Below are 21,350 nucleotides of genomic sequence, written 5' to 3'. Positions count from 1 at the left end.
TCTCAATCAATGCACAGCCAGCAAAGCCTTTCTGTTCCACAGATTAGAGAAATTCAATAAGGATTACTGAGTAGGCTCTAATTTGGACATAATTATGAAGTGTCCTTGCCACCTAAACATCCCAATTTTGAAATATTTCATTTTTATATGCTGAGTATCCCTAGAATGGTAAATTGTAGGAGGAGATTATAAAAGAGTGATTACTGAATGTACTTGTTTTAGTTCTGCACCTGCCAACAGTTCTACATGCAGCATTTCAATTTTGAGAAACTTGCGACATCATTTTCAATTTTTCACAGATGTCATTTGACCTGACTTTGGTAATTATTTCCACCACGTTACTGGAAACCAAATTAATTTGGTTGAAGTTTTTTATGCAATTAGGTTTGGTAACATAGATAAATGTTGTTGGAGGTTTATCCTTTTTTGGCTTTCTTTGCCTAAAGAGAGTGAATTGTTGTTTTGTTTTTTCATTCTCTTCCGAACCAAACCATGAATAAGCATTCATGAAGCTATGTAGCTTTGCTTGCTGCCTAAGCTTTATTAATTTTTCAATTTGCAGCCTACGGCATCCCCATAAATACATTGGCGGGAACCCATTCTGAGGATTTTTGTGCATCAGCTGATCTGACAAGTATGTAAATACCAAGATTGCTTTGTTTGTCTTAGTCTTGCAGGTCTGTTCTCAGAAGTTCTAATCTCTCTGCTTCCAGGATCAAACCCTTGTCAATAAGGGATTCAGTTATAATTATAATTATTATTTTCCATTATATGTTGTATACATTAGGAATAGAAATCAGTCCATTTATAGTTATTATTTCTTCATATCATTTTTTCCTATTGTATGTTGTATCTTTATTAGGAATACGAATCAGTCCATTCATTGTATGTTATTAGCCTTTCTAATTTAAGTTGTACAATTTAGGAATTAGAATTATTGTGGCATTAATGACTACAAAAGAATCTGTATTATTTATGGACTTGGTCCTTGTTTCTGGTCCCTTCCAACTCTTTCAGCTTATTGCACAACTACCCCAGCTGCATAAAATGAGAATACTAGTAAATACGTCTTAAAAATCAAAATGATGAGATAGCATTGTTTTCCATTATTCAGAAATTGAATAGATTCAATTGATATATCTGTAAACATTCGGGATTTTGTGTTTTTTCTGTGTACTTGTAGGGTCCATTTCAGAATGAACGAAACCGTCATTTCTAAAACCATAGCCTAAGAAGCCTCTATAATATTTCCACATATCCATGTATTATGATTATTTATGCCATTGTTTAAGATTAAAGTGAATCTAAGAATGGCTTGGGATGTGCCCCACTGTGTACAAACTCTGCCAGCATGGAATGCTGATCTCAAGTGTTACAAAACAGCTAAGATCTCATTATCTTCAAATCTTGTCTGCTTGATAGCAGTTTGATATGAAATCCTAATAAACATGAAATTCTGGTATGACATGCTATAGCACAAAGTTGTCAAACCAGGATTCCAAGTTTGATATTATTAGGGTTTTTTCAATTTTAGTCCAACCCACACACACTTCGTTGAGTTATTTAAACTAACCTGTCAGATGTCATCTTATTAGTTATTCTTTTTGCCCCGCCTAGCACCAAATTAAAGACTTAAGACTCTTCTTTTCAATCTGAAACAATCAAAATGGATCCGATTCCTTCAGAGTGAAGTGTATGTGTATTTTAGAGGATAAAATAAATTTACAACCGTTAATTAAAAATTTCATAGGTGCGATTATGATAAAAATTGAGTTAATGTATAAATAACGAACTTTAAAATTAGTGATAATCTTAATTATTATTTTTTAATTCATAATTATTAGAACACTTTACCATCTAAAATCTATTTTACTCACTTGTTAAGACTCAAATTTTAAATTCCTGAATCTGACTGAATCACATCAAACCGAGTTGATTGGGCCAAAATTATTTTTTCACAGTGATTATTCTTTTTATTTAATATATAAAGATATGATTGTATCGAGCTTTAAATTTAAATACTTATATTATTTAATAACATGTAAAATTAACTAATTGCATTAGTGGTTTGAAAGTTCTTATTTAACATATCAATTTTACAAAAGTTAATACAAAAATAAAATTAATAAATACTTAATTACATTATTTTATTTTAACAAATAATATGTTTTAAAAATATAAATAAATATTAAATTTTAAATAACGTATTTATAAATATTTAAATTAAATAAATATTCAACAATTATATTATCAATTGTTCGGAGGACAAGTGTATCCATCGATAAGTAATAAAGGGTTCTTAAATTAAGTTTTCGAAATATTGTTCCACAAGAATTGATTTTCAATTACTAAGAATTTCCTAATTCAATTGTTTAAGTTTCAAAGATACGAGATTAATTAAAATAAGAATTTATAAAATTAAGAGTAAGGAATACAATGCACGTCTTGATTAAATTTATTAAAGAGGAATTTAGGGTATATGAGTTTTCTCATTTAATCTTTTATGTTATTTCTTTATTTAACTCTAAATTCAATTTTCTTGTAATTACCAATCATTCATACGAATACTATTAATACTCAATAGTCATGCAATATTAATATTCTTTTCTCCAAATTAACATTTCCAATGATCATGCAAGACATCAATTTAAGAAAATTTAAGGAACCTATAAACTTATTAATTTAATAACGAATAGAAGAGAAATATTAATTTGGTCCACCAAATCCTTTATCTCGTTTTACTCTATAGATCTATTAATTAACTGAGATACAGTCGTTTGACAATATAATTAATTTAAGATTAAGAAAGAAGCGCAATAAGATAAAATCTAATCACAAAACGGAAATCAAATTTAGATTCAAATATCAAAACTTATAAATTTATGAACGATAGTTCTCATAGCCCTAGCTATGAACTTAGTTACTCATGCTAAAGAAAAGAACTAAAAACAATGATAAATAAAGTTATAAAGAAAAGCAAACTAGAATTAGATGAGTTCTCAATCTTCAAGTACGATTGCTCAAAGCTCTAAGTCTCGCTAAGAATATGCCAAAATCCTCCTATAAGAGAGGGATCAGGATCCTCTCTTGTAACATGACCCTCCTGTTCTGTATTTTTTCATTTTCGCTTAAGCGAATTATTTTTTGCTTAAGTGAAAATGCAAAAATAGCGGCACATGAGGGTCATGTTTGTGCTAAAAAATAAGAGGATCCCGATCCAGAAGAGAGATGAGGTAAAAGAGTAAAAGTCAAGGTGTAAAACAGTCTTCTCCGATGCTTGAGGTTTCCTTTTTAATGGTTTGAAAACCCGAAAGACTCTTCATAATTAGACTTCCCACATATGAGCATGGTCGTGCAAGGCCTTAAGTATGACTGTGCATAGCATCGAAACATCCCGTGTTTGTTTAAAGGGTCTAGGCATGCTGAATGATGCGAAACTCTAATCTTTCATTAATTTGGGCCCAAAACGCACCCAAAGTTTACTTGCGGTATCTTTATATCAAATTGCATAATTAATATATAAATTAGTGTAAACCTCAAATAAAATAAAAGTCAAATATAAATACATGGACTGTAAAATAGGATCTAATTACAACCTTATCATCAATCTTTTAAAATAATAACCCGTAGTTTTAGTACTTTTTTTTAAGGCAAAACAACTTCTTAAAAATATACCTTACAATTAATCTTTTAAAAATTTACACAAACGGGCAATGGCCTACTGAAAACATTATTTTTTCTTCCTAATCAAATCTAAAATAGCAAAAGCATGTAATTTTCCACCGTGGTAAAAAAGAAATAAAGGGGAGATGTACTCAAAAGGATATTATGCATCAGATAATGTAAGATCATGATTAATTTTCAGACGTGATTTATTTTCACATATAATATGATAACTCTGCTCATTGGTTACTGTTTTCTTTTTAAACGCCTGTTAGTATGACATTTTATAAATGTTTATTCATGTTTGCATATCTTGCTGGCAATAAATGATATATATAAGCTAAGGTAATAGGTAATTTGGTGGGGGAAGCTAAGAAAAATCCAAATGGGAAAGCATAGATGGGGGAGACAGAGAAAGTGGTTTGATGCAGTAGGGGGGTGAGACAAGAAATGATACAAGGTTCATGATGCATGTCTACTAAAGATAGAGGCCGGTCTCAATCAGTAGAGATTCCACAGTGAAATCCCATATGCTTTTTCATTGCTTTTGGATGTTGGGGTCATATGGACGATAATCACCCAAATCACTTTCCCTCACACCCATCATCCATGCACATGCAATTGGTAGAAGGTGGGGGAGTGGAGTCATGTCTTTAGAAAGTTAAAAGGGATAGGTTTTGGGTTTTGGGGTGTGTTTGGATTACATCCATTCTTTAGTTGTACTTGATTCATCAAACGTTTTCAATGGCTTATGTCAATGCCGGTGGCTAACAAGTAGGGTCCCTCATTGTTTCCTATTTCTATTAAGACTCTCATTATTGCAAGTTCACACCCGTTTTACTCATAATCATGCCCTTAATTTTGCTTTCCACATTTTTATTTTCTCTAATGACTTTTCTTCTTAAAAGTAATCCTGTTTAACCATTAAATAATTGTCCACTCTACAAACTGAAGTGTTAATCATTCATGAAATTCAATAAAATAAGACAAAGAAGCGACTGGTACGAATCATAGTAGAATTATATTTTATTAAAACAAAAAAAGTAATACACTACTAGCATTCCACTCTTGTACGATATTTCAATGTAAATTGAAACCATATTTTAGGCCTTTTATGGTAGTGCATGATTGTTTAGCAGATGCAAGATGCAATAAACTACCATTCGTTCCAGAAATTGATCAATTGCTGATTGATTCATGAAGTATATGTGGAATGAGGGGGTATTATTATAATGTACAGGGTATTACACTATATGACAATTGCGCTTTTAATTGTTGGCAATACATAAATAATCTTTTTTTTTTTCTACACAGCCAAATAGTTTGTATAACTTTAATGAGATTGTCTATTATATATAGATGAACACTTAATAAAAATTTAAAGTAAATTGTTTGTTGAAAAGTTATGTTTATTATAATCAAAACACAAAAAACATTGGATACTTTTTTTTTTTTTGCTAATGCATTATATGAGCCATGTTTTTTTTTTAAATAATTTAAAATACTTTATAGCATTGTTATTAAATTCGGACTAAACCGATAAATTTGGCCAGTCCAAAAATTGGTCAAGCATAGGATCAATCAAAACCTGGATAAAAACCAGTCAAAATGAAGAAGAAAAAAAAAAATACTTTTTAAACAGAACTTTCAAATAGAACTTTAATATTTATTCAGATACTTTTTATTCTGTAACATTTTTTTGTGACATTAGATCAAATTAATATTTTTCTCTTTAACAACTATAAAATTTCACATATTAAATGTAACAAAACATTTACAAATTATTATTAGAGCAATATTATATCAAGTGTATTAGTTTTAAAAAATACTTAAAATTAAAAATGTATGATGTTTTGGCTTTTATTAATATATAATTTTTAGTATTAATGAAATAATACATTTTAAAAAATATACTTTATCAGTATTTATAAAATAGATACAGATGCAATACCGGAATACTTGCCAGTTGAATAATAAAATTGAGATGAATGTTGTTCTATTTTGAAACCTCACGCCAACTGCAAAGGTGAGCCTGCTTAAATTCTGCCGTACTATGTATCATCCTTCCTTCTCATTTTTTTGCTTTTACACTCATGATGTGAAAGGAAAAAGCTCATTATTCACATATGTTACATATACTTTATGTGTGTTTTTCTTGTTTAACTTGTCTTATAATTACTTTTAAAAAAAATAAAAAAGTAAGTATATTTTTTAAAAAACAATCTATCCTAAACGTGTACTAAATTTGTACATTAGTGGTCTTGTGCTAAACAAGACTGAAAGTGTCATTTTCTGTCCATCATTCTTATTATAAAAGACGTTTTTAATGTGTAAAGATCATAAAAGGAATTAGCTTCTAACAAAGAATTAAAAAAGAAAGCATAAAAATTGCAATTAATAACAGGTATATTGATTTCACTCTGAAATGTTGGGGGATCCAAATAGAAAAGTACAATGGCGCCCAAATAAAGAAAAGTAAATAAAAATAGAAAAAAATAATTGTGGTACAAGATTCATGATGCTGTCCTTGCCTTTTATCAAGGAAAGTTAATGTAGGGGGAAACTTTGTCAAGGAAGAATGTGAATTTTGCAACATTGTTTTAAAGTTTCTTTCTATATCATAACGATGATAATGTATAGTGGTGGCCACCCTACTGTCATACGGACGTGATTTGGACCTACCTGTCTCCAAGATGCCTCTTCTCCTTTGCCCCCACTCACCATATCAAATAATTCCATTTTTCTTTTCTATTTAATTATACTTGTCACTTCCTATTTATTCCAATGCTACACATTAGTGGATTTCAAATACTATTTTCTTTTCCTTTTCACTAACTTCATAATTGATATGATATTAGAATAAATTTGATGATTGAGAGTGTTCTCATTTTGCCTTTCTGATGATTGATGAGTGTTTTGGCCAATCAACATTATGACTATAATGACTTATTTTCTGATATACCCTCTTCCATTTATAAACGTGAACATGTCTTGATTATGTAAATTTTTTGGATCCCTGTAACGTAAAGGAGTATGATATAATCGTACTGGGTTGATATAAATCATACTTGACAGAATACATGTTATTCTTTTTATATACTATAAAATGTATATGCATATTACATCGTAATTAGCCAGATTACTTGATCCCGAATCATATAAAATTTTCTCCAAATTATGGGTATTGAGTAGGGATGAGTACAAACACGTACCATTAGTTTTAACTAGTGTTAGCGATAGCCACTTGGGTTCAATATTAATGGCTCAACCTTAGTCCTTAATAGTGAGAGATTCTCTCTCTCTCTCTCATACATAGTATAAACTTTTAAGAGTTAAAAATAAATAATTAAAAGTAATAAAAAATTATTTTTATTTAAAAATTATTTATCGCCTTAGAAACAAAAATATATAATAAATACTGTATTTTTTAATAATTTAAACACAAGTTTAAAAATTAAGGTTAATAAAATAAATTTTTATTATGAGAGAAATTAATATGTAATTTCATTTCTCCATTAATACCACATTACCACCGAAGAAACGTATTGAAAAGAAAAAATGTGGTGCATGTTTTATTGGGTTTGAAATACTTAAAAAACTAATTGATTATATCAAAGCTTTTTTCTTTATGTACATTGAAATGCAATTTAGATAATTGTTTTTCATTCAGTTATTTGAGATTAAAAATGAAGTGACACCTCACAATATAAAATTATATTTACAATAACAACAATAATAATAAGCCTAGATCGAGGAGCAAATACTTTAAATTCTTAAGGATAAATAGACATGTAACATCATAAACAGTTTAATTGTTACTTATACTCATATAACATTGCTTTCTTCGTCCTATTCCAAGGATTTTTAATATGATTGTATCGCTTATTTTTTTCTCTTCACTTTTCCCATGCCTTTGTTGAAATTCAAATCCAGGCCTATGATTTCCCTAGTGAATGTAATCGTTCGTCGTTATCATGCTTTGCAAGAGAAAACAGTAACACTTTCCCCTTTATCCGCTTTCTTTGCAGGCATATGGTCCACAATTATGTTAATTGAGATTGACTTTGAAGAAAATCTTTTGCCTACTTACCTCTATATTATAATACAGTAGCCTAGCATAAAAGTATGTAGCCGTAACTTGTGTAGTAATTAATGGTGGCAATGGTAACAAAGAGGGAACAATTAAAGGACAAAATATGCTTTCTTAAGTAAGCTTTTTGACACTAACTGATTTTTCTAAACACGATTTGTAAAATGTTGTACCTAGCTAATGTGATGTATTATCTATGATTTTAAAACCACACAGAAAGAAGGTATATCTTAAAATAATGCCACTTGTTAGAATGCAAATGGTTTGTCTCACTGCTTTGCACAGCCATGTCACTGTGATATTCTTCTTCTTTATTTTTATACGTTACAGACCCTTTTATTCACCCCTTTCAAGAGATTTGGCTTTCCCAATGGCAACATTGCATAGTATCCAATAAGCTGTTACCTATTAGAGTTATATGTTCAGTGTTGTCTTCAAGAATAAAGATAAGCCTCGGCTCCTAGCATGAAGGTGAGGGTGGAAATCAAGCACTGTTTTGATACTTTGATTACTCAATCATGCATATGCCCTCTCAACAAATAAAGATTAGGTAGGTAGCAAATACATCTAAGTACCTTATAATTGACATTCTATATTATATATAAACTTTGAAGTTTGAATATTAGGATTAATAAAATTAGAAGTTACATATAGGAATTAAGGTAAGTTCAAAATACATCCAAGTACCATATAATTGACATTGTAACTTGGTGATGGAATCAGCATGGTTCTATTATATGATGTACTTTAACTGAGATATAAACCGAGTATTACTAATTATCTTTCTGATTTAACATACATCAAATCCCTTTTATGCATACTTGCTAAAACTTCCCTTTCATGATTGCATCATGCTGGATTCATGAATGCAAGAAACGCAGACCAGTGAGTAACGTGCTGTAGTTAATTAGAAAATTTTGAAGATGTAGGTGAAAGTGAGGGAAAAAATCTTCTTCAGTTGTTATTAGATGATTCAATAGAAGAAAAAATGACACATCAATTTTATAAGCTTCACGGTATATGCAAGACTCACAATGTAAATGTCTCTTTTTTATTAAACTATTTAGTAACTAAAGATTTTCTTAACCCAAAAGCGAGCGCCATGAATGAGACAACAGATAAGGGGGAAGGTAAAAAAAGGAACAGCTCCCAGAAATCCAGAACTTCTGCCTTCTACAGAAATATATTAGGTATATTTATTTAACAAAATATATTGAAATATCTTCTGGAAAAAGGCAAGTCTAATGCCCTATATAAAATAAGCCTACATTGAGGGAATCCTAGGATTAGGTATTGTGATGATCTTTGCAAGACAACTTTTTTACCTTCCCAAACTCAAATCGATGATAATTTTCAGAAGAGGGTATAGGGCATTCCAAATTGATTTCCTATCAGGGCCATTATCCTTCCCCCTTGTATGACCAACAAAACCTTTGCTAGCTACTGACATCAATCCACTATCCCTTTTTTGCTAGGTACTGACAGCAAATAAATGTTACAGATTGAGTGTTTCACAAAACTGAAAACATAGAAGCCCTCTATCATTATTTTTCAAAACAACTGAACTTTTTTACTTTATTATAAATGAAAAATGCATTTTTCTATATAAATTTCATTTGGGGTTACTGTTTTCTTTTTTCACCAATACAAAACCAGAACTTCAGAAAATAAAGATTTGATTTTTGACGATGAGAATTGATGGCGCCCAATGCATTATGCTCCCAAACACAAACAGTGTGTTAAACTGTGCCCCACATGCAATGAGACAGGAGTTTTATGCAGCTTTCATTCACTGATCACTGCCCATTTCTCGTGATGCATACATGGGAAAGAATTTCTTTCCCAATCTTTCTCACTCACACAAATCTCTCTCTCTCTCTCCTCTCTGAGACACAAGAAAACACCTGGTCCGTGAACTCTGTACCCAAAAGCATTCAACTCTTCTTCTCTCATTTCATCACTTCTGTTCACTGAAGAGTGAAGACGTTTTCCTCTGCATTGCTGCAGTCACTTTCACTGTTTGCTTCCGCAGTTCTCTCTTCTGCTACAAAGTACAAAGTATGGCATGTTTCATGTGCAACCCACGGTTCATAATGCATCATCATCCTTTTGTTTCATTTATCCTTTTTGTTTTCTTCCTGTGAAAATGGAAGTTTTTTTTTTCCTCTTCTTTTCTTTTTCCATTTACTTTCTTTGTCTTTAGAACTGAGGAGTAGCACATAACTTATACATTTTAGACAAATCTCAAATGGGTTTTCTTCATAATATTGATATGTGATCTGGGGTGGTTGCATTTCAGGGCCATTCCTAGTGAAAGATTCTAAATATTTTCCCTTGAAATTCTGCATCTTGGTTGAAGCAAGTGATGCAAGAAGCAGCAGCATCTCTCTGAGGAAGAAATTCAAGGTGATACTTGGTCCCAAATCCTCACATTTGCAAGATAAAGAAGAGGGGAAAGTTGAACTTTTTAGTAAAAAGAACAAGGAGCAAAAGGTATTGATGCTGTTGGACAGTGTTTGATAACAGTTTTTGCTCCTGGAGAAGAAAACTGTTGAGAGTGGAGTGGAGGCACTAACACTTCACTTCAGCAGAGCAGAGAAGAGTGTACACTGATGGAAATTCTATGCTTGTTGCATATTCTGCTAGCTTGGTTTTTGTCAAGTTCTGAGCTTGTGGGCGCTGAGCTACAAGACCAAGCTATATTACAAGCCATCAATGAAGAGCTTAAAGTTCCTGGATGGGGGGATAGCAACAATTCAGACTACTGCACTTGGCAAGGAGTGAGCTGTGGTAACCACACAATGGTGGAGAGCCTTGATCTGTCTCACAGGAATCTTCGAGGTAATGTGACTTTAATGTCTGAGCTCAAAGCTTTGAAGCGGCTTGATCTTTCTAATAATAACTTTGATGGATTGATTCCTTCTGGTTTTGGAATTTTATCTGATCTGGAAGTTCTAGATTTGTCTTCAAATAAGTTTCAAGGTTCAATTCCACCTGAATTGGGTGGTCTCAGAAGCCTCAAATCATTAAACCTTTCCAATAATTTGCTTGTGGGAGAAATACCTATGGAACTTCATGGCCTAGAGAAATTGCAGGACTTTCAAATTTCTAGTAATCATTTGAGTGGTTATTTACCTTCTTGGGTTGGCAATTTAACCAATCTGAGACTTTTCACTGCTTATGAGAATCGTTTAGATGGCAAGATTCCAGATAATCTAGGCTTGATTCCTGAGCTTCAAATACTTAACCTGCACTCTAACCAGCTTGAAGGTCCAATACCAGCAAGCATTTTTACTCCAGGGAAGCTAGAAGTTCTGGTCCTCACCCAGAATAATTTTAGTGGTGATCTTCCTGAGGAAATTGGGAATTGCAAAGCCCTTTCCAGCATTCGTATTGGAAACAACCATCTAGTCGGCAGTATTCCTAAGACCATTGGAAATCTTAGTAGCCTAACGTACTTTGAAGCTGATAATAACAATCTTTCTGGTGAGTTAGTGTCTGAATTTGCTCAGTGTTCTAATCTCACCCTACTGAATTTAGCTTCAAATGGATTTACTGGAACAATTCCACAAGAATTTGGACAACTTATGAACCTTCAGGAATTAATTCTTTCTGGAAATAGCTTATTTGGCGATATTCCAATATCAATTCTGAGTTGCAAAAGTCTTAACAAGCTTGATATTAGCAACAACAGATTCAATGGGACTATACCGAATGAAATCTGCAATATCTCTCGGTTGCAGTACTTGCTATTGGATCAGAATTCCATACGAGGAGAGATCCCTCATGAAATTGGAAATTGTGCAAAACTTCTTGAATTACAACTGGGCAGTAACTATTTAACTGGAATTATTCCTCCAGAGATTGGTCACATTAGGAACTTACAGATAGCTTTAAATTTGAGCTTCAATCATCTTCATGGACCACTGCCCCCGGAATTAGGAAAACTGGACAAACTTGTTTCTCTGGATGTATCAAACAATCGGCTATCTGGTAATATCCCACCTGAGCTGAAGGGAATGCTGAGCTTGATAGAGGTAAACTTCTCAAATAATCAGTTTGGAGGCCCTGTACCAACATTTGTACCATTCCAGAAGAGTCCTAGTTCAAGTTTTTTGGGCAATAAAGGGCTTTGTGGAGAGCCATTGAACTCTTCATGCAGAGACCTGTATGATGATCACAAGAGTTACCATCACAGGGTTTCTTACAGAATCATACTGGCTGTAATTGGTTCTGGTTTGGCAGTTTTTATGTCAGTAACTATAGTTGTCTTGCTGTTTATGATCAGAGAGAGGCAAGAAAAAGTAGCAAAAGATGCTGGTATTGTTGATGATGGAACCAATGAAAACCCAACCATAATAGCAGGTAGTGTTTTTGTTGATAATCTAAAACAAGCAGTGGACCTTGATGCCGTTGTTAAAGCAACACTGAAAGACACTAATAAGCTCAGCAGTGGAACTTTCAGCACAGTTTACAAGGCAATCATGCCTTCTGGGGTGGTCTTGTCTGTTAGGAGACTGAAGTCCGTAGACAAGACAATAATCCACCATCAGAACAAGATGATTAGAGAACTTGAAAGGCTAGGCAAAGTTTGTCACGATAATCTTGTGCGACCAATTGGCTATGTTATTTATGAAGATGTTGCTCTTCTCTTGCATCATTATTTTCCAAATGGAACATTGGCACAGCTTCTTCATGAATCTACCAGGAAACCTGAATATCAGCCTGATTGGCCTGCCAGATTATCCATTGCCATTGGCGTGGCAGAAGGTTTGGCCTTCCTTCATCATGTGGCAATCATCCATCTTGACATTTCTTCTGGCAATGTTCTCTTGGATGCAAATTTCAAGCCACTGGTGGGGGAGATCGAGATTTCAAAACTTCTGGATCCAACCAAAGGCACCGCTAGTATTAGTGCGGTTGCTGGTTCCTTCGGTTACATACCACCAGGTATAGTATTTTCTGGCATGCAATTTTCCCATATATTATTCCTATTAACTTTTTCTGGTGTTTAGCATGCTTCATGTCACATTTCTCCTGTAATGCAGAATATGCATATACTATGCAAGTCACAGCACCAGGAAATGTTTATAGCTATGGTGTAGTTCTGTTGGAAATCCTTACAACTAGACTACCTGTTGATGAGGATTTTGGTGAAGGTGTAGATTTGGTGAAGTGGGTTCATAGTGCTCCAGTAAGAGGGGAAACTCCGGAGCAGATATTGGATGCTAGGCTTAGCACAGTTTCCTTTGGTTGGAGGAAAGAAATGCTTGCTGCTCTAAAGGTCGCATTGCTGTGCACCGACAATACACCAGCCAAACGACCAAAGATGAAGAACGTTGTTGAAATGCTTCGAGAGATAAAGCAAAACTGAGAACAGGGAGCCAATTGAGTATTCTGTGCTGTGGTCTACACCATTGAAGATTTGATGTATGTGAAACTCTCGTGGATACAGAGGAACTGATGAGTTACAACTTACAACTTTAAATAGTAGACTTGTATCAGGAATTATTTTACATGGTGAAAGTGGTGTGTTAAAGTAAATTCAAGACCATTAGCTTTGATAGATCCTCACCTTTCTAGTTTGTCCAAGGGTAAGTTGTGAAATTGCAGCTTATCTATTTGACTTGGATGCTTTACTAGGTTGGGGGAGGATAAATGCAAGAAGAGGCCTTGAAACAGGATATGCCAGTTCCTATTGCTTATAAGCTAAGTCCAAAGTTTTCATACTGTATTTTACTCGTTTGGGAGATGTATCCATCTATCCACCAGTCTATTCCCATTGAAACTGAAAGTTCTAGTTTACTTTTGTTGAGATCCCAGACTGTACATGTAATTGTGTACATGCATGCTGTACCTTCTACTGGATGTGTTTCTGTTTAGACATGCATCACAACCACTTTCATTGCCCAAAATATTATAAAAATATATCCTAAAATGTGTAACCTACTTGAAAATAACGTTGTTCTTTAATGAATGGTTGAACCTCTATTCCCAAATCTTAGGAAATTAGGATGAAAATAGTCTAAAAGCAAGAGAGAATATTATCTCCAAATCTGAAGGAAGATGAAAAAGGAATTATTGTCACAAATTTACACCTGATCCACAAAGGAAAGGAAAATAAGTTAAAGACTATCTTGTGTGTGGTTGATGATGATACAACTCAAGTGGAGGAAGAAAACTACGTTTTCCTTTTCTCCTTTAGAACTCTGTTGAATATGAATAGGATTTAAAAGAATAAAAAGAGAGTTGAATAAAATTAAGATAGAATAAGAGTAGGATGCATTTTTATTTTATTTTATATCTAATGCATAATAAAATAACAAACCAAACATAAGTTATCTTAATTACGCATTGTTTGGTTTGGGTGAAAATGAAAAGAAAGATTATGAGAGGAAAAAAAAAGTATAAATTGTTATGAATTACAATTATATTTTCTTGTTATCAAAGATACGATTGTTCACTTGTTTATTCACTTGTTTAACTTCGCTGTCAAAAGTGATTTTCACTTCTCTCCAAATGTGTAGACGTTGAAACATGTTTATTCACTTGGCAACTCATTCTGAAAGGTGTACATGCTTGTTGCTCTAGTTTCAACAATTTAATGCTATAAATTGGCAATATTTTAGGATAGCTTCTTTTCCAAATTGCAACAGGTTACTCTCAATAGCCGTACATATGTATGTTTTACCATAAATGCGTATAAAAACATGTAGTTTGATGGGTTTTGAGAGAAACATACCAGAAAAATACTACTATAATTTTTATTAACTTAATTTGGTTTCTTTCAATTCTCTAAAAGTTATTCACGACTTCTTATTATTTCAAATATAATGTTAATAAACCAAATTGAAGAGTATTATCTTGCAGTGGCAATATTTTTAAGTTAAGTGCTTTTCACACCGCCAAAATCGATAAGTTTATTTTGTATCATTTCTAATTATTAACTTTTTTTTTTGTTTGTGTTCCTATTTTTTTAATTTTCTGTTAATTTTTCAAACGAAGTTTTTATAAATTGACTCAATTCTATAAATTATATGTAATAAAATTATTTTAAATAATAATTTTTAATAAAATATTTTGATTTAACTTTATAACTACAAATAGTATGTATTAAAATGATAAATATTTAATAAAATTAAATAATTTTAAAATATAATTTACTTTAAAATAATATTTCTATCATAGTGTCCAAAAAAATTAATTAAATGTCAATAATTAATATATATTAATAACTATAAATTCAAAAGATAAGATTCTTATAAAGAAAATCTAAATTTTAAAAACAGAAAAAAATTAAGATAATTTTTATAAATATAAAATTAAGTATTTACAAAAGAATATAAAAATTTATCTAAAGTAATGAAAAAAATTAAGTAATAATTTTAATCTCTAAAATTTAAAACACACTTAACAAATATGTAGATAAAAAGTAAAACTATTATAGTAAATGTAATTTACATATTATTCTGAATTAAATTTAATCTTAAAATTTACATGTGACAAAGTAAGAAAAAGAGTAGTTTTTCATTTTCTAAACAGTAAATCCTCGTTAATAATATATAGATCGATAAATAAAAATTAAAAAAAATTAAAATATTCTATTTTTTTATTAGACTCAACTGAACTTTAGATGAAATTTTAAAATTTCTTCCTATACAACGAAATATGTAGAAAGTTTTATGTAATTTATTTATTTATTTTTCTCATTTTCATTTTATATTTTACATTTATTACTTATCAATATCTCCTCAACTAAATGGATTTTATATTTTAATGATACTGAGGATGATTGTGTTATTAGAAAAATATTTATTTTTAAATTAAAATTTTTTATCCCTTTCAACTTTTTACATCTTATGTTGCAAAGGTTAGAGTCTCTGAACTTTTCAATTTAGATAGCTCATCTTTACTCCTCTCTTTTTTCAGGTGGTCGTTATCAATTTGAACCATTTTAACTTTGGTGATAACGTGGGTCTTTATATATGAATTTTTTTACCCAATCCTATTCACAATACTTTTTTTTATTATTATTATTTCTTCAGCTTTTGTGAACAAGAAAGATTATTACTTGGTATAACTTTGAGGTAACTCATTATGTTAAATTTTGTTTGTCCAAAAATTAAGTTATACTTATGAAATAAGTATTAAAATTAATTTTTTATCTTTTGATTGTTCTTTTTTTTTTTGTGGTTGATTTTTCTTTTCTATTAAACCTAATAAAATGGGTTATTTATAATGGTGGGTTTTGATGGATAGAGGAGCTCGTTGAGTGATACCTAAACTAAACAAAAGTTTTCTTTTTCACATTTTGAGAGTAAGCCCTTATTTAGATTAATCGGATAAAACTAAAAAAATATATTTAATTCAATTTCAAATTTTAAAACTTAAATCCTACATTTTGTGATGTAATTTCATACTAACCCATCTCACTAGCTTTATTTTCTATGAAATTGAGGGGCTATTTATGAGACCTCTAATCTTCTTTAACCCTTTTAACAAAAGCTTCTTTTTTTTTTTTTTCTTTTTTCCCCTTTCTTCCAATTTATTCTCCATTTTTTATGGTTTTTGTTTGTCCTTTATTTGTAAATTTTTTTAAGAGTATTGCGCTAATTTTCAATTCAAACATTTCATCATCTTCAATATTTTACTTCTTATACCACAATTAATCAAAAGCAAATTCTACAATATTTTGGTAAATGAGAGGGTATTCTATACTCTCTTATTTGAAACAATTGTGACCATTAATTTTTGGATTAGTTATTTATTTTAAAAAATATAAATATCTTTTAATTTTTAAGATATTAAAAGAATCACAACTCAATTAAAAAAAGTATACAATATTCCCTGGTAAGCACCTCAATCAAATGCTCCCCTAGTTTCAATCTTTTCCTCCAAGTTTTTGAGTCAATTTTTTTTATTAAACAATTAAATAAATAACCAATCAAATATATACTTTTAAATAGGTTTGAAATATCTAAAATGATATTCATATTGAAGTATTACTGTTGTCATAAAAAATCAATAAACATAATCAATTAATATTTTTTAATTATTTTTAACTCTCCTAAATTAACTGATGATATATTAAGTCCATATTAATTTTATGTCTTTATTTCATTAAATATGGAACCAATAAAATCAATAAATTAATATCTTAAAATTACAGTACTCCCGTTATTAATAGATATCTAAAAATTAACTGCTAATTAACCATTACACATTTCTAAATTCAAAAACGCACTCAGGTGATGTATATATCATTGCTTGCGATTGCAACGGAAGCTTGATTTAGAATCGCTATCTATAACTAAGCAAAACGCACCACTAATCGAAGGTTATAAAACTCCCGAGGTTAACTCTCAAATTATAAACTATTTGTCATGTTCTCATTAGGTTTTGTTTCATTTTTGTTAAACCACAAAATGAAGCGAGGGCTAAATATGGCGCAATAATGCTTTCTTATCAATTTGGTATGTTCCAATTCATTGCTAGCAGTCATAAGTTTAACAATTTTACTAAATAATATGTTTAGTTACTAACAAAAAATCGAAGTGGCTTTACTAAAGCCGTCAAAGTATGCTCTCCAGCAGCAACTCCGATTACATAATTTCTAAACTGAGTAGAAACGGGCTCAACTCAAACAAAACAGGAAATTTCTTTCAATATAACCATACATATTAAGAACACGAGCTTTCAATGGAGGAAATCATGCTAAGCTGACACCTTCGCACTCACAGTTCTCTCCCCTTGATATGCACATTCACAAATTGGTGCTGAGAATGAGGCATGATGCAAACCAATTGATTGCAATATATCTCGCACACAAACATCAATCAAGTATGCTATAAAATTTGAATTCCAAATTTGTATCAATGAATTCAGGATTACTTCAGAAATTGTTAAAATAGATTCAACACCACTCAGAATTTAACAGCAAGAGTAGAAGATAATCCCAAGTAGGATTCTCTTGCTAAATGACACTATCTAAAGGTAACCAATATAGTAGCAGAGACAATTGCTGCAGAGAAAGAATCACACCATAAACTACTCATAATATTTTTAGCAAACACGTCTGCTAAACATAATTTTAGATTTTTAGCCTTTAGGCATTCATTCCCATCCATTTCAAGGTAAGACTAAATATAGACTTTGAATACAACAATATGCATCAATCAATCAATTATTGTGAAAGTAACATTTTATTTAGACAAGGAAAACATTCACAAGGTAAAACGTCCAAACACTAATTGAACAGCAAGAGTTTCACCTCAAACATGACTACCATTTATGGAGACATCCCATGACCAAGGTGCACCAATTAGCTCAAAATCAATAAACAAAATTTACTCTGGGCGAGACTTCACAATGAAATTTTGGCGACTTATAGGATTCATGACCACTGGTGGACCGGCAGTACGAGGCCATGACTGGAATTTTTTGTCAGTCTCTTCCCACCACCCATTGTTTGAAACAGTGCCAGGGGTAGTTCCTGAAGAAAGAAGATAACAATTACGTACTGCAGGAAAATCTACAAAGCAAATCAATTCCTGCGGAAAATACATCTAACCTCCAAATATCTTTTTGTCTGCAATAACATGATCACAAAGCCAAGCAACTCCAAATGATCCAAGTACAGCAGATATGATATACTTGCCTGACATGATTACAGAGTATGCTGTACACGAACAAAAACATAAATAACAACCAAAATTCAAAAAGATAAAGAAAAGGACTACATGACAGAGACATTCTATCCAAACAAAAAAGGATATGACAAGAAAACTGGAAAAATCAACAATCAGGGTTCATTTCACACTAAACTGCATAGGCACTAAAAGCATGGAATCAAAACAGTCAGTTTGACAAGGCAACTAAATTCCTACAGCCCTACTTATCTGTGAACATAACAATGGAAATCCCTCTTAGACAAAAACTCCACACTGGTTGAACGCTAATGTTGTGTAACTTGTGTTCAGATGGAGAATTCGACATCAATAATAAGTGATGTTTAAAATGTGAATCAAGTATGAGAAGAATTATGAATGATAATTACAAAAAGTTAAGCAAAATAGAGGACTTTTAAAATTCTCTCTAAAGACATGACATTTAAAATTCCTTGTAATTGACATAAAAATTCTCTAACTAAAATTCTAAAGTATCCTAAAAATACTCTTTTTACTATCCAAATATATGTAATATAGGAATTCAGAATTCCTCTATCCAAACACAATTTAAATGTCCTAACAACTGGAGGCACAAGGATACTAGATTCCGCTCACTCATGAACAAATATAAATAAACCCAACGTGCTTCAGGAGATATTGCTTAGGTTTAACATGATTGACTGCAGAAAAGCAGTAACAGATAGTCGATAATTCAAGTCTTCCACAGACAATACAAAATCCCTATACGCCATCCAAAACATTAACATGCCTACAGGTTGGAGGATTATTTCCAATTAGCATTCCCTAATTTCATAATTTTTTTAAATAAAATCCATAAAATGATAGATTAGTATAAACTTAATGTGTTCATCTTTTATTTACATTTATAAATATTATATAATTCTTTAGTTATTATTACTTTTTAATATTTACCTTCTTCTCCCTTCCCATCCAAAACCCAACTCCCAAAATCTCTGTTGACACCACCTAACGGGTATCAGTTATAAAAATCATGAGATTCACAAAATAAAAGCCATTACAAGAATCCAAAATCCTTGTTTCATTGGATCCACAGGGTATAGAAAGAATAGACAAGGTAAGGCATTGCCACAAAGGATATGTATTATGCATAAAACATGTTATAGAAGATTAGATGAATTTTAGGGCAAATTTTGGAAAGGAAATCAAAGTTGCACAAAATCCAATACACAACCACGACACGCACGATTAATAAGTTGAATTAATCAAACAGAAACAAAAAGAAAATAAGAAAAAAAAAATAACGAAACTAAGAAATTATGAGGGACAGTTAAAATGGGAGCCTATTCGAACGGCAACATAATCGGATATTTGAGAGAAAAACATGGGAGAGAGAGGCTAGGGTTTGGGTTAGGGTTCGTACCTGAAGGTTGAGATCTATTGGGCGAAAGTGCGAAATGGAAGAGCCAGAGAGAGGCAACAATACAAAAAAGTGTCAGACAAGAGAGAACCAGAAACGTTTCTACGTACATTCTGCTTTCTTCTATAAACCAATTTGGGCTTCTTTCCCCACTTGGCCCATTATTATGCTTCAGACAACATTTAATGTCCAAACAAATCACTGACCAAAAAATTGCCAAAAACAAAAGTCCCATCTTCCATATATAGGTGCGCAGGAAAAAAGATATTACTTGGTTTTTTAAAATGTTGTTCTACCTTTTTTTTAAGTTTGTGTTACAACTTTTAATGCACATTCTATAAGGGTTACATTTAGATGACTTTGCCTTATTACACAAATTATTTACTAAATAACTTATAATTGTATTATAATTTTTTTATATATCCAATGATCGTATGTATTTGATTTGATCTAACCCAATTAAGTTTATAAATATATAGAAGTTGAGTTTTAATTTTGTTTTATTACATTCATGTCACTCAGTCAAGTGGGTCAATCACATCAATAACATTGAATTATCTTGATGGAGGCAAAAATAAAGGAATTCGCATCTTCTCTCGTTCTAGCAGAATTTGAAGTCCAAATTTATTTTCACTTAAGCAATTCATTTAAACAAAAATGAAGAAAATAATAAAAAAATTATATGCAAACCCCTACTTTTTTTGTGGGCTTCTGAAATCAAATTTGATCCTTCGTGCTACCTTTCCAACGTAAAAAACTTTAACAAATTTTAATTTTATGTTTATCGAATTTTAATTTAACCATTGTAAGTTGAACGGCAACAATCTCTGCTGCAGAGGCTGTTGAAAGGGATTCACGTTCTTTTGGAACACTAATTATTCTTATCATTGAAGCACTACATTGCTACATTACATATTTGTTATGATAAAAGATGACTGGGGAAGCTTTTTTTTTTTAACATTCTGTGGCTCTTTCAAAGTCCATCTGCACTGAGAAATTGTATTTTCTTAGTACTTAACTATTAATTTTAAATTTGTTTTCTAAAACCTTAATTTTGCAAAATTCTATGTAAAAATTTGAGCATGCATGTAAGGTTATATTAGGTTTTCGTTATGTGTATTATTGTACTGCTCTTGTAATCTAGCATCTTTCATTTTGTAAGTGTTTTGCGGTTGAATTAATTTTGTGATTTAGGCGTTTTCTCTAATCGAGTTTGAATTATCCCAATCTATCTAAGTATAAAATACAATACCAGAGTTATGCACGGATGGATATTACTAAATTAAAATAATTTTTTAAAATATAAACCAGAGATATACAGTGCTATTATTTTTTAATTTAATAAATTTTATTAAAGCGGTAGATTTTTAATTAAAAAATTAAATTAAAATTAAGATTGAATTGAAAAATAAATGCCCAATATAGAACAGTCATATGACATAATGTGAAAGAGAACTAATTCTTAAAAACTCTCTTGTTTAAAATGATTTCTAAAATATTCTCATTTAAGAACTAAGACTTATATTTTATA

General features: G+C 31.2%; 2 protein-coding genes across 4 annotated transcripts; one reads left to right on the top strand and one right to left on the bottom strand.

The window, feature by feature from the left end:
- The first annotated feature begins 9,109 nt into the window (after positions 1-9,109).
- Positions 9,110-13,507, top strand: LOC113861954 (leucine-rich repeat receptor-like tyrosine-protein kinase PXC3). Of its 3 annotated transcripts, none has more exons than XM_027495079.1 (3): positions 9,110-9,228; positions 10,053-12,703; positions 12,802-13,507. In XM_027495079.1, the coding sequence occupies exons 2-3, from the start codon at positions 10,366-10,368 to the stop codon at positions 13,125-13,127; spliced, it is 2,664 nt and encodes an 887-aa protein (XP_027350880.1). In that variant the 5' UTR covers positions 9,110-9,228; positions 10,053-10,365; the 3' UTR covers positions 13,128-13,507. The 3 variants fall into 3 exon arrangements, with proteins under 3 accessions (XP_027350880.1, XP_027350882.1, XP_027350881.1); XM_027495081.1 differs by lacking the exon at positions 9,110-9,228 and adding an exon at positions 9,474-9,660; XM_027495080.1 differs by lacking the exon at positions 9,110-9,228 and adding an exon at positions 9,474-9,804.
- Positions 13,508-17,598: 4,091 nt separating this feature from the next.
- On the bottom strand, positions 17,599-19,935 carry LOC113863484. The gene is made up of 3 exons (XM_027497083.1): positions 19,823-19,935; positions 18,324-18,431; positions 17,599-18,245 (listed from the first exon to the last, which is right to left on the bottom strand). Exons 1-3 carry the CDS (start codon positions 19,929-19,931, stop codon positions 18,100-18,102), a joined length of 363 nt encoding a protein of 120 aa, XP_027352884.1. The 5' UTR covers positions 19,932-19,935; the 3' UTR covers positions 17,599-18,099.
- Between the last annotated feature and the right edge of the window lie 1,415 nt (positions 19,936-21,350).

Source organism: Abrus precatorius, unplaced genomic scaffold (assembly GCF_003935025.1).
Source record: "Abrus precatorius isolate BTA unplaced genomic scaffold, Abrus_2018 Scaffold3, whole genome shotgun sequence".
Classification (NCBI taxonomy): Eukaryota; Viridiplantae; Streptophyta; class Magnoliopsida; order Fabales; family Fabaceae; genus Abrus; species Abrus precatorius.
Note: the sequence above shows the minus strand (reverse complement) of the source record. Positions and strands in the feature narration are given on the sequence as shown.